This window comes from Nicotiana attenuata, unplaced genomic scaffold, assembly GCF_001879085.1.
Source record: "Nicotiana attenuata strain UT unplaced genomic scaffold, NIATTr2, whole genome shotgun sequence".
In the NCBI taxonomy this organism is placed as follows: Eukaryota; Viridiplantae; Streptophyta; class Magnoliopsida; order Solanales; family Solanaceae; genus Nicotiana; species Nicotiana attenuata.
Genome location: NW_017672195.1, coordinates 153940 through 167499, shown reverse-complemented (window position 1 = coordinate 167499; position 13560 = coordinate 153940). Strand labels below are relative to the sequence as shown.

The 13560-nt window shown below is 40.4% G+C and overlaps 3 protein-coding genes across 3 annotated transcripts; 1 reads left to right on the top strand and 2 right to left on the bottom strand.

The window, feature by feature from the left end:
* Positions 1-2017: 2017 nt before the first annotated feature.
* On the bottom strand, positions 2018-4407 carry LOC109212252. Its single transcript, XM_019375880.1, has 3 exons — positions 4216-4407; positions 4005-4066; positions 2018-2201 (listed from the first exon to the last, which is right to left on the bottom strand). Exons 1-3 carry the CDS (start codon positions 4405-4407, stop codon positions 2018-2020), a joined length of 438 nt encoding a protein of 145 aa, XP_019231425.1.
* LOC109212254 (protein NETWORKED 4A) lies at positions 2625-7414 on the top strand. Its single transcript, XM_019375882.1, has 5 exons — positions 2625-2828; positions 3095-3214; positions 4609-4666; positions 4821-4929; positions 5393-7414. Exons 3-5 carry the CDS (start codon positions 4652-4654, stop codon positions 7105-7107), a joined length of 1839 nt encoding a protein of 612 aa, XP_019231427.1. The 5' UTR covers positions 2625-2828; positions 3095-3214; positions 4609-4651; the 3' UTR covers positions 7108-7414.
* Positions 7415-8192: 778 nt separating this feature from the next.
* LOC109212251 (DEAD-box ATP-dependent RNA helicase 52A-like) lies at positions 8193-11014 on the bottom strand. The gene is made up of 5 exons (XM_019375879.1): positions 10841-11014; positions 9568-9642; positions 9044-9133; positions 8872-8946; positions 8193-8683 (listed from the first exon to the last, which is right to left on the bottom strand). Exons 1-5 carry the CDS (start codon positions 11012-11014, stop codon positions 8510-8512), a joined length of 588 nt encoding a protein of 195 aa, XP_019231424.1. The 3' UTR covers positions 8193-8509.
* Between the last annotated feature and the right edge of the window lie 2546 nt (positions 11015-13560).

Sequence of the window (13560 nt, the reverse complement as noted above, 5' to 3'; positions counted from 1 at the left end):
TATGCCGAGCCCAGACCCCTTCATATTGGAAGCTCCGTCCATGAACAAGGTCCAAACTCTCGATGTCGATTCCAACACCATCAGTACTTCTTTGGTAGCCAAAGGTAACAGACCTGGACTGAAATCAGCCACAAAGTCGGCCAAAACTTGCGACTTAATCGCAGTCCTAGGTTTATACTCCATATAAAATTCACTCATTTCGACAGCCCACTTGGCCAGCCTACCTAAAAGTTCAGGTTTATGAAGAATATTCCGCAGGGAAAAAGTGGTCACCACGGCTAGCGGATGACATTGGAAATAAGGCCTAAGCTTTCTGCTCCCGTTAAAATCTTACTAACGTAATAAATAGGAGATTATGTATCTTCGTCCTCACGGACTAAAACGGCACTTACTGCTACCTTCGAGACCGCTAAGTAGATCAACAGTATTTCGCCTTCCTCCGATTTTGACAGTAATGGAGGACTTGAGAAATACCTTTTCAAATCCCTCAAAGTTGCTGACACTCCGGAGTCCATTCAAAATTGTTCTTCTTTTTGAGTAGTGAAAAGAAATGATGGCATTTCTCCGAAGACCGGGAAATGAACCTGCTCAAAGCGGCCAGTCTCCCTGTCAACCTTTGAACCTCTTTCACGCTCGACAGCTGATCCGAGATGTCTTCGATGGCTTTAATTTTATCGGGGTTAAACCAGTTAGGATACTTTACCTCTCAGATTGAACCGATATCAAGCAAACGAGTTACCTCTTCTCTGACAAATTTGTTTCTGACCTCGGCAATAGGGCATATTTTCTATCTTACCTGAGGGATGTTGCGATCCAGGCTTAGTTTGTGCACGGCCACTTAAGGTGGGATACCTGTCATATCCGCATGCGACCATGCAAAACAGTCAACATTATATTTAAGAAATTCGATAAATCCAGACCTGAGCTCGGGGCTCAGTCCTGTCCCCAAATGGAACTTCCTCTCCAAGAACTTCTCGAACAATGCGACTTGTTCAAGTTCCTACGCCATAGATTTTGTTGCGTTTGTTTCTTCCGGTACCTGGAAGTATCTTGGCACCTGATAAGATTCTGACGACTCCTCCCCCTGGTTGAGTTCACTCGGTTCGGGAGCAGGCGCCGGCTCCTATAATTGCTATGATGCATGTTCCTTCCCTTTGCTACTGGAAACTAAGATTGTATTCATCTCTCTTGCCATCGGTTGGTCTCCTCTTATTTATTTAATTCCTTCGGGAGTTGGGAATTTCAACAATTGATGATATGTTGACGGTACGACCTTCATCTCGTGCAACCATGGTCTCCCCCGGATAATATTGTATCCCATATCGCCGTCCACTACCTCGAAAGGGTCATCTTCATCACCCCCTCGGCATTCGTGGGTAGAAGGATCTCTCCTCGGGTTGTCACGCTTACCAGATTGAACTCGGCGAGGAGTTTGGTGGCCGGAATGATACTTTCGGTGAGCTTGTCTTGCTCCAGCACTCTCCACTGGATAATATTGGTCGAACTTCCTAGGTCCACCAAAACACTTTAATTTTAAAATCTATGACATTTAGAGAGATCACCAGGGCATCAGTATGCGGTAGCAGCAGTCTATCTACGTCTTCCTCCGTGAATGTGATGTCGTCCTCAGCGACTTCCCGAAGTCTCTTACTGTAGGTCACCGACACCTTTGTCTTTTTTGCCGCCGAAAATGTCACACCATTAATCTCGACCCCCCCCCCCCCGAAAATCATGTTGATCGTCAAACGTGGAGGATCCCCTGCTGCTTTCAAAGGCTCCGCGTTATCGTGATTGCGGCTGTAATTGTTTTTAGCTCGATCACTCAAGAATTCCCTGAGATGGCCATTTTTCTGCAATGTCACCACCTTTTCGCACAGGTGACGGCAGTCCCCAGTCTGGTGACCGTTTGTCCCATGGTATTCGCACCACAAATTAGAATCCCTTTGGCTGGGATCAGATCTTATTAGCTTCGAGAACCGTGCTTCTTTAATGTTCCTCATAGCCGACACCAGCTCCATTACGCTGACGTTGAAGTTAAAGCCTGGGGTAGGAAGAATTCTCGAGAACCCGATGTCTCCTTGTCCTGCAATGACCTGTTATTCCGGCCGCGATCAGCTCTGCTATCGGTAGCGAGCAGATTGCTCTGCTTCGCACATGTGCAATCACCCTTCTCGAGGTTCACAAGGTAAATAGTACTCCCTCTGTTTCAAGTTAGATGACACACTTTCCTTATTTGTTTATTCCAAAAAGAATTACTCATTTGTACAATTGAAAATAATTCAACTTTAAACTCTTTATTTTTACTCTTACAAATAAATGTCATGGCTCCACAAGCTTTTACTCTTAAGGTTTTAAGACCGCAAGTTTTATTTTTTTTCTTATATTTTGTGCCGAATCAAATTACAACATCTAAATTAAAACGGAGAGAGTATTAATCTAGATTTATTTGCTTGGTCATATTTCAGATTGATTGTCATTTGATGGACTGTCATTTTTCTCTTATTGATAGATAAATTCCTGTTTTATAAAAATACATGACAGGGAAAAAATGATATTTAATAAGAGAACGAGTTAAATATAGTATTGACTTTAAAGAAGGGGCAGGAGCATGTGAACAAATTGAGATTAGTTTGGAAAGTTCGTCCCTGGGCAGTACCCATATCCCTTATCGGCCCCCACTTTCCCACCACTTCCCCCACCCCTCCATAAAAAGAGACGAATTAATAGTTCCAAGCAAAAGCATCTCTCCGGAGAGTTTTTAGCATTTTCCTCTCAAATCATTAGATTTTCTTGTCTTTGCTTGCCCCCTCCCTCGTTTTAACACCAAGGTAAGCCCTTTCTCCCTACTTTATTTCTTTTCTTCTCCATTCCAATTTAGTTGTGGGATTTTGATGAAATTTGGTTTCTTTGAGGATTTTATCATTTGTTGAATCTTTATCTGTTCATAACTTGTTCCTACTTTCCATTTCTTATCTCATTTGGGTATGAACTAACCATACCGCCCCACTTCCTAATATCTTCTACTGTACCTTATATTTTCTTATCTAATAAACCCATCTTCTGTTAAAATTAATTTCGTAGTTGTTTTTGGCAGGCGTGATATGAGGAAGGCGTGAATTTAGGCGGCGATGTTCGTACGACAGCTGTGGGATTAGATATTTCACGGTTGATTATCTTTCCGTGGACTGTGAACGCGTGGCATTCACGATAGGAGGTGCGTATTATTTGTTGTTTGTCGTGGGCTTTGTCAATTTTCAGCCCCATTCACGTCCTGTGGGCCCAGTTATTGACGAGATCCACAACAATATAATCCCTTAGACTTAGGCCTTGTCAATTTCTTTCCTCCGTGCCAATCATTCATCCTTGCATTTTGGTCCTTGAATTCAAAACTTTAGTTTCCCCTATTATCAGGAACACTAGTTAATTAGCCCGGTCAAATATTTCTTTTTATTATATGAATTCAATTGATAGTTGATATAGAAGAATAAGAAAATTTTATAGTACCATAAATAAGAAACAAATGTATTTATTCTCTTGGTCCATTTTTACTTGTCTACTATGCTAAAAAAGATATCTACTTTTACTTGTCCAGTTTAAAAAATCAAGAGACAATCTACTATTTTATATCTATACCATGGATCAAGGTGTGTCTAATCAAATATTAATTAGGGGTAATATAGTAAAATAGACGAACGAAGTATTATATAAAACATACATTCCAAAAAAAAAAAAAGTGAACACATGCATGCGTACACGTTTATTCCTCACTAAATAATCTATTGAAGAAGGAGGAAATTGTTATGTCTTTTTATGTTTTCTTTCAAATTAAATATTGTTCATACTCCCTCCGTTCACTCTTATTCCGTTCACTCCGTTCACGCAGACCTTACCCCTACCCTGGAGGCAGAGAGGTCGTTCCGAAAGACCCTCGACTCGAGAGGAATAATAGAAACAAGTAAATAACAACAACAAGGCCAGAAAAATGATATCAACAATTTAAGGACCGGGAAGCAGTGGCAATAGCAATAGCAAAAGTAATAGCCACAAGCAGTAACACGACAGTGTACTAGCAAACCGAATCGGAAGATAGTACTAAAACAACCCTAATACTGGCATTCTAAGAATCGAATATAATATACTAGTCAGCTAGCCCTAATAAACCTGGAACATATCAGAAAAACACACGACAACTTATTACGTCTTCGACCTCCATACCTTCCTGTTAAGGGTCATGTCCTCCATAAGCTGAAGTCGCGTCATGTCCTGCCTGATCACCTCTCCCCGATACTTCTTAGGCAGCCCTCTACCTCTTCTCCTACCTGCCAGCGCCAGCCGTCCACACCTTCTCACCGGAGCATATGGGCTTCTCCTCACATGCCCAAACCATCTAAGTCTCGCTTCACGCATATGATCTTTCATAGGGGCGATATAGATATATTTGACGATAGAATATAATATTGACCATAAAAATTTTTTTTTCTTTCTAAATGGTATACTAGCAAATATCGTAGTAGAGATGCATACTTGTAAAACATATTATTGAGCAACAAAGAAACAGGTTCCTGATGAGGTTGACTTTTGACATATATTGTGTTCATAATTATGCAGGGCATATTTTTTTTCTGCTTATCTGAGAAACAAGTTGGACAGAATGGCATCAACTTTTGTAAGATATATCTTTGAATGAGTATTATTTGCCTTTTCTGAGTTTCTTTTTACTATCTGATGAATATATTGACCCTAGCTAGTGTACTTTCTAGATGGGGCTGTATGTTTTTTTCTTTAAGAGTTTGCTGTTGGATGTCCTATTTTCTTTTCAGGTAAAGTCCAATAAGATGAGGAGGATGGAGTCGAAGAAATCGCGCTCTTGGTGGTGGGACAGTCACATTAGTCCCAAAAACTCCAAGTGGGTGCAAGATAATGTTGAACGTAAGCATATTCACTTTAACCTTATTCTATAATCTTTTCATTGTAACTCTTGCATTATGAGCTGGTCGGATTTAGATGGTGAGTCAAATAACAGCATAGGTCATGATCCAACACGTTTAAATTTTGGTCCGATTGTTATAACTGGGGCTAAATGTGTTTTGAATAGCGAGTAAAACGCCTCAATTCTATATTTTACATTTTAATATTTTTTTTATATTATTAAAGTAAAATGGTCAGAAAACAAAAAGTAAAAAAGTCGGTGGCCATTACTTGTTTGTGATAGTAACTTTAGACAGTTTCATCCATTCATCTCAAAGGAGGTTACTAGCAGTCCGCCTGGGAGAAATGCACTGTAAAAACTCCTAATTTGACAATTATAATTACCAAGTCGTTGCTTAGAATTTTTTATGTTGAATGGAGAAAATGGCATACAAGAAAATGACAAATAGGTCTATTATTTCAGAGATGGACCAGAATGTCAAAAGGATGTTGAAACTCATTGAAGAGGATGCAGATTCATTTGCTAAAAGGGCGGAAATGTATTATCAGAAAAGGCCAGAATTGGTCACACTAGTTGAGGAATTCTACCGCATGTACCGGTCATTAGCCGAGCGATATGATCATGTGACTGGAGAGCTCCGGAAAAATGTTCCTTCAGATCTTCAATCACAGGGGTCAGGCATCTCTGACGTGGGTTCTGAACCACCCTCCAGGTTGCCCTCTCCAGATCGGAGGCCTAGCCGCCCTAAACCTGGTCCTCGTGCTGCTGGATTTGAATTCTTTCTTGGCACAGGTGGAAGCAGCTCGGATCTGGGTAAGGAAGGAGATGAATCGTCAACATTAGATTCTGAATCAGAATCAGATGATTCGTCTATCAATAATTACTCAAGTACGCTGAGCACTGATGATGACCAAGGGTTGCGTAGGAAGATTAGTGAATTGGAGGTTGAGCTCCGCGACGTGAAAGAGAAGCTTCGCGCAAATCAGGAAGATATCTCTGAAAGCTCATTTAGGGGATCACATGTTGGCGGCAATGAGAATGCTCTCGCTAGAATAGCTGGATATGATGAAGAACTTAGAAATGCAAAAGAAAAGATTCGGTTATCAGAAGAAGAGATTAGCAGGTTGAGAATTGAGCTTCAGAGGTATGAATCAGGGGACTATGCAAGGAACATCCATGAGCTTAATGCAGGACAGGAAGCTAAAATTTCAGACGAGGAGAATGCGATAGAGGAAGAACCACAAGTTTTGGACCCAGAATCTAAGATCCGTACACTTGAGGAAGAATTGAGGAGCACGATAGAGAAGCTTCATGATTCAGAGAAGGAGGTGGAGCGCTTAAGAGAGGAACTTAAAAGCAACGGATCCTCCAATAAATTACTTCAGGATCAGCTTGGATCAGCACAGAAAGATGTTTCTGGCTGGAAAGCCAAACTTGAGAGAGAGAAAAGAGAAGTCTCAAAGCTGCAGGACCGAATTGCGAGGTACAAATCCAATTTGTCAGACCGTGATCAAGAAATCAGAGGACTGAAAGAATCAATATCAAATGCCAACAAGGCTTTAGCAGAAGAAAACATGCAGCTTCAAGGGGAGATTACCAAATTATTAAAGGAACGAGCATATTTGGAGGATAATATCAAAGAAATGGATCTACGCTGCCAATCATTAGAGGAGGATGTTAGAAGAACTGCAGCGGGGAAAGAAGAAATGGAGATGCTGCTTAAATCTGAAATCGAGCAGTTAAAGTTTACCATTGCTGAGAGGGAAAGCCATATTGAAGAACTGAACAGAAGCCTTGACACATTATCCCAGAAGTATGACGTACTGGTAACAGAGAAAGATGCCCTAAATGCCAGAGTTGCCTGCCTTGATGAAGAGCTAAGTTCTAAAGATGATCAGATTGATCAAATGAACAACCATTTGCACCAACTGCACATCGAGCATGTCGCGTTGATTTCCGAAACTGAAGGGGCCCGTAAAACGGTAGAGGAGTTGAGGTCTAGGGTTAAAGAATTGGAAAGAGAAGTAGAGAGACAAAAAGAAATAGTTTCGGAAGGAGCAGAAGAGAAACGGGAAGCAATTAGGCAGCTTTGCTTCTCACTCGAGCATTATAGAAATGGTTACCAAAGGCTTCGGCAGGCTTTGGAACATAAGAGACTACCTGTAATGGCATCCTAAGTCCATTAATGATGATGGGCAAACGTTATGATCGGGTTGTTTTTCATCCCTTTTTTGTCCAAAACACCCTTTCACTGTCACCCTTTTTTGCTTTTGGTTTAGGGATCAGTTCTCCTTTGTTCAATGGTGAGCTTGGCAGCTCCTTTTGTAGTCATTTGCCTTTCAGTGCTGTGGCTCTGTAATTGCAGGAACATGAATTGTGGTTTGTTATACACAGCTACTCTCCCATACATTTTCATGGTTCGTACAAAATCTGTTGTACTCTTCTCATTCAACTTTTATATACTCGGGTCATGGTAAATTTTTACGGTACGAGTGATAAATGGTCCTCCTTTGGATAAATCTCTGTGCTTAGATGACAAGAAAAGCTCCGTAAGCTCAAGCCAATTGGCAACAGATTTTAGAAAAAAATTACGCGCCATGCAGGAGTCAAACTTACGACTTTCTTCTTAGGAAACTGACTGTTATTTTGTTTTACATCATCATCATTATGCAATCACAAACTCTTTCACAGGAAATAAGCTTGAGCTTGATGCAAATTGCTAACAGTTAAATACAACTTTATTTTTCTTTTCTTTTCAGAAGTCGATATTATCCAACTTATTCAAAGTTAATGAAATTTCCTCTTAATGACACAAAAGCCGTGCAGCATCGATTTGCTCGGGTGCTAGCCTAGAATTTACAGCAACATATATTGAAATCACAATTTCTTTGGAAATTGCCAGCTATCATCGTCACATTTGTTACGCTAAAATAAATCCATAAGCATATTCATGCGTAATGTTTAACTCTTTTTTCCTTTTTCTAATTTACATTTTTTTTGGTTGATAAATTTTCTAATTTCGTATTCTTCAGGGCCATGCAGGCGTAGTGCAGAAAGAAATTTGAGTAAATGCTCAAGAATATCCCAACAGAAGTGTCGTCACAATAGCCTTCCACAGACTTTCTAATTGTTTATAGCCCAAAGAATCTCACTCCTATGGATCATCACCTACACCTGCGCTGAGAGGTTGAACGTAGTACGTGCACCAAAGAATATAAACAGCTGTAAGACCAAATCAACAACAAAATTTTAGACAATGGAATTAAGACTTCATAAGTCATTTTTTTGCACGTAAATGAAACTCTATTTCCCGCCTTTTCAATACCTGTCAAACTGTGCTCAATGTTCCTTCATAGACAAGAACCGCGTGTAAAAACACCAATACAACATACAAAAAGGGGTGTCGAGGCTAGCAGCTACTTATATATATTTTCTGGTTTCTATTTTTTCCATGTTAGATGTTTTTTGCACTACAGATGTACACACCCAAACATTGTAGCAGCACACATTGTAGCAGCATGGGCTTGCCACTGCTTCAATCCATCAGTATAGAGGTACATAAGATGTTGACAGCAAACATCAGTCATCCCAAGCATCATCTGCAGCTCCCTCCTTTTTGCTCATCGCTGGGGTAATCATGTGCCTGTATTTATCCTCCACATTTACCGCAGACTCGACTAAAGAGAGTTTAGACAATGTACTCCTTGCTTCTTTTTCGGCAGCTGCAGCCTCTCTCTCCTTTCTTCTAGCAGTCTAATAATGTGACAAACAAATAAGAAAAGAGGAACTCAAAATGGTAGATAAAATAAATGAAAGCTAAGAAACGCTCATCACGACAAGAAAAAGGAAACCACGCAGTACTCTGTGATGGAGAGCGTGAGGGAAGAGGAATTAGATACGGAGACGAACAGAAGAATGATATAAGAAGCAAAGAGGCATACCTTTCCCATAGCAAAGGTCACATCATTACCAGAACCGATATCAGCAATTGCTCTTCGTATTTGTGCCACAAGATACTACGAAATTAAACCAAGTAAGACAGCAGGAGTCAAAACATGAACATCATTATTAGAACAAGCCAAGAGACAAAGTGGGTATAGAGAAAGGAAACACCATATCACGATCAGTGTAAAATGAAGTAGCTCGGCCCGTTGATCCTGCACGACCAGTCCTTCCAATCCGGTGTACATAATCTTCCATGGTCTAAATTAACATAGGAACAGATATATCAACGTTTTACAAGTTCCATGCACTGATAACTGGTTAAAAGTCTAATAATTAGGAGGATTCAGAAAACCATCAGCATGAGGTCTTGTCTACTCATACTAAAGGTAACAAATTGAACTTTTAGACCTATATAAAGTAGATAACTGAAGAGTTTCCAAGGGGAGAACTTAAGACGACTAACAAAAGTAAGAGTTAGTAGAATAACATTGTGAAGAGAACTAAAGAATCAGACTTGGAACTGCTCTTCTATGCAAGTGAAGCTTCTAAATCTATGTTATTATTAATAAGATTGGATTAACTATCCAAAAGTTGCACCTTCAATTTTAGCAAGTTTTTATAGTGTGTTTCCATGATAAGTACTTCTAAATGTAACTTGAAAGAGAACTTTTCTTTCTTGCAGTCCGATGTACCTTTGGGAGATCTAGGTTAATTACATGTGCAACTCCTGTGACATCCAATCCCCTAGACGCAACATCAGTCGCGACCTGCCAATGCATCGTAGAAGTTAATTGCACAGATACAAGAAAGTTCTAAAAGCACCAAAAATAATGTCAAGAAGAACCAAATTTATTTCATTCGAATTCAATCAAGAAGAACCAAATTGAAAGGGATTTAGCGCACCAATCAAATATAAAAAATTTTATTGTATGAGACTATATGGATACAAGTGGTACTGAGGGTACAAAAAATTTCCTTTTTCTTTACAGTCGTATCTATATTGATAAAGTGCTCTTAGTTCACGTCAGCAGAACGCGAGTCTTCAAAACCCAATGTTGTAGGTCCAAGATGAACCAAATTTACATCGCAGAGAAAACTGTCGGCTCTTGTACGTGACCCTCCTCATAGGATAGTTTTGGACAGACACATCTACGAGTTGGATAAAAATGATTCTATTCACAGTAATCTAATTTGTAAAGGAGCACAAAGTTTCTCATGCCAGATAAAGATGAGCATTCAGAATTTCATCTGGTGTAAAGAAATTCAGTGTAAAGCGTCACCACTTTATGCTGGTCCTGTAATTCATCAAATAACAAAGGTCTGCTTTCCACTTACCTTCTTAGAGAAGAGGGACTTTAAGGCGGTGTTTGTGCAGCTTTTTCGGAAATCATTTTGAAGTAGTTGACTGAAAATTAAGATAGTATTTGCAGTTAAAAAATTTCTGTTCTGTTCCAAAAGTCTCTGGAACTCAAAGCTGTTTGTACGGCTCAGAAAATTGGTTTTATTTAAGAAATCTTATTGGAAAACAGACCAAACAAACACATAGAGAGTTGGCATATTTTTCCAGAAAAAGTTCCTGGTCCAAACACCCACAAAAGATTTCTTCTTACCACAATTAAAAAGTTAACAAACAAATAACAACCTTGATCATCTTTTTGCATCAAAAAGGGGTGAAGCTTGAACATTTGTATTCAGTCCTGTTCTGGAAAAAAAAACTGACTGATAGAAAAGGGAAAAAAATAAAAGAATAAAGGACAGGAGGCAATTCGATTTCAAGAAACCATACTTTGTCCTCTAAGGAAAATAAAATAGTTTCACACCCTTAAGCACTACCAACTGATGTTGCTTGGCAATATATACTCTTATTGCCTGACATAAGTCAGGGACAAAGAAATTCACAAGTAATCTGTATTCAACAAGTGAAAAATACATGAAATATTACAAAATTAGATGCTTTAATCATACCAAGATATTGATAGGACCGTGTCTGAAATCACGAAGGGCGGCCTCTCTTTCACTTTGGCTACGACCACCATGAAGTGCAGTTGCAAGCAAACCCTGCTGCGTTAAAGCTTCTGCTACTTCATCACACTTCGTCTGCAGGATGATGGTGCATAATGCGTAGTTAAAAGCATGCATTTATAGATTAAAAAAGCACTGAAGTTCTTTGGGGAAGTAAATCAAAATTTTTAAGACAGCCGTGCAAGAATTAAAATCACTTATCAGTCAGGCCATATGGATTGCGACCCGACCGGTCGTTTAGCCTTTTTGAACCCCGTCCCCCTATATAAAGCCTCCCGTACTTGCTTTAACTAGTTTACCACTTGCGGGGGCGATTGGTTCGGGGATTGGTAGAGTTTTGAGTAAAAATATGCCCATTTGCTTCTTTAGGATTTCTTAAAAAGACCAAGTTTGACTTCGGTCAACATTTTGGGAAAACGGGCCCGGATCCGTGATTTTCTGAGGGTCCGCGGGAAAATATGGGACCTGGGCGTGTGTCCGGAATCGAATTCCGAGGTCCCTAGCCCGAGTAATGAATTTTTATCTAAAATTGTTTAATGGAAGCTTTAAAGAATTCAAGAAACTAAGAAATCATTGATTCCCTAGGTATCGGGCTCGGATCTTGGTTCCGAAGCTTGGTACAGGTCCGTAATGTCATTTAAGACTTGCCCGTAAAATTTGGTATCAATCCGAGTAGTTTAAGGGCGTTTTGACCCGTTAGAGGAGAATTAAGAACTTAAGGATTCAATAGTTTGATTCATTTGGTTTTAGGGGGTGATTATAAGATTTAGCGTTGTTTTGGGAGTTCCGAGGGTTCGAGTAGGTCCGCCTCGTGATTTCAGACTTGTCGGTATGTTCGGGCGGGGCTCGGGAGCCCGGAGCGTCAAATGACCGAGGCTCGAGTGAAGTTAGAAAGTTGAGAAAAGGCTGAAGGCTGCTGCTTCTGTCATAACCGCATCTGCGGTTCAAGGACCGCAGATGCGGTCAAATGATCGCAGAAGCGGCCCAAGGCAGGCCCAAGGGAAGCCGCAGATGCGGCCTTATTTCCGCAGAAGCGGTTCCGCATAAGCGCTTCTCAGACCGCAGATGCGGTCCAGCCTCCCTTAGCCCAGAGCCGCAGATGCGGCCTTATTCCGCAGTTGCGGGACCGCAGACTGCGGTCGCCCAAACTGCAGAAGCGGCCTTAAGCTGGGCAGTGAACTCTTTTAATTCGAACTTAAGTGCATTTATTTCACATTCTTCTCCACACTTGGGCGAAATTGGGGCTTCCAAAGAGAGGGTTTCCACATATCATCACAAGGTAAGTAATTTCCACTCTCCCTTAGCTTAAATACATGAACATTAGATAGATTAAACACTAGAAATTAAGTAAAAATCAAGGGTTAGAGTTAGACCTAGGGTTTTGATAAAACCAAGAGTTAATCATGTAATTTACTATGTAATGAACTAGAAATCATATGTTATCGATCCTTAGGGCATAGAGAACAATTTCCTTCGAAAAATCTCGGAATTCGGGCGCGTGGGCCCGGGGTTGGAATTTAGGAAACTTGTGGGAAAGGTTGGGAAATTACTTAAATGGTTAGAATTTGGCCTTTTGAGCCTTTATTGACTAGTTCTTACCTATTTTAACTAGTTTGCGATCGTTCAGCTTCGAATTAAGAGCTTGGGCTTGTTCTTGATATTCGGGAGCGCGCTTTGGAGCGAGGTGAGTCTCCTTTCTAATTTTGTGAGGGGGAACTGTCCCCATAGGATTAATAATTGAATAATTGTGCTAAATGCGGGGGCTACGTACGCGCTAGGTGACGAGTGTCCGTGCGTAGCTACTATTATGTCAATGGTCCGAGTAGCTTAGGACCCACATCATGCTTATTTTATATGACTCTATTTAATATCTTGTTACATGAGCACCTAGGATATGCTAGGGATTTTAAAAAGGGAATAAGAACGTACTTGTATAAATGTTGAAGTCTTGCTTGGCAATTATGACTATTGATGTGCCTTATGTGTATACTTGATATTCCTACATATTTGTGGATCGGGCCGATCGCCTCGGTATGAATAAATGCATCTATAGGCGCGCCGTCGACCCTCGGCAAGTGCACAGTTTATTTCTGTAGGATCGGGTCGTTGCCTCGGCATATTTGCGCATGCTTTTATAGCTTTGCCTGAGTTTGTTAACTATTAGAATTACACTTTCATGACTCGAAAGGAACTGATAATTGTGAATAAAGTAAGTGATTAATTGGAATCTCAGCGAGAATATGATTTATATGCCTAGTTGTAAACTGTTGCCTGTTATAGATTTCTTTTATTGTTAACTTAAACTTATGATATCATTTGGCCCTAGTGAGTGTCAAGTCGACTTTTCGTCTCTACTCCTTCGAGGTAGGCGGGATACTCACTGGGTACATATTGTTTATATACTCATGCTACACTTCTGTACTTAAATGTACAGGGTCTGAGGCAGGTGGATCCGGTTATTTCTCTGGTGCGGAGCTGTGAGCAGGCTTGGGACTTCTACGGTGAGCTGCTTTTCCTTCCATGTCGATCCGGAGCCGAAGAAGTCTCTCTTTGTACTGTTATTTCTGTCTATTCTGATCCAGACAGTAGGGTAGTGTAGTATTCTTTTTGTTGTATATTCTACTAGCTGCCCGTAGCTTGTGACACCAGGTTCTGGCACGCAC

Excerpts from the sequence above, each read along its gene's own strand:
- LOC109212252 (XM_019375880.1), bottom strand. The coding sequence starts at position 4,407 with ATGCGTGAAGCGAGACTTAGATGGTTTGGGCATGTGAGGAGAAGCCCA. Across the intron at positions 4,067-4,215 it reads ACATGACCCTTAACAGGAAG|TACACTGTCGTGTTACTGCT; the intron begins GTATGGAGGTCG and ends TCGGTTTGCTAG. Across the intron at positions 2,202-4,004 it reads GCTATTGCCACTGCTTCCCG|AGGGAGTACTATTTACCTTG; the intron begins GTCCTTAAATTG and ends AACTTGAAACAG.
- LOC109212254 (XM_019375882.1), top strand. Across the intron at positions 4,930-5,392 it reads GGTGCAAGATAATGTTGAAC|AGATGGACCAGAATGTCAAA; the intron begins GTAAGCATATTC and ends CTATTATTTCAG.
- LOC109212251 (XM_019375879.1), bottom strand. The coding sequence starts at position 11,014 with ATGCATGCTTTTAACTACGCATTATGCACCATCATCCTGCAGACGAAG. Across the intron at positions 8,947-9,043 it reads TTTACACTGATCGTGATATG|TATCTTGTGGCACAAATACG; the intron begins GTGTTTCCTTTC and ends TTAATTTCGTAG. Across the intron at positions 8,684-8,871 it reads TGACCTTTGCTATGGGAAAG|ACTGCTAGAAGAAAGGAGAG; the intron begins GTATGCCTCTTT and ends TCACATTATTAG.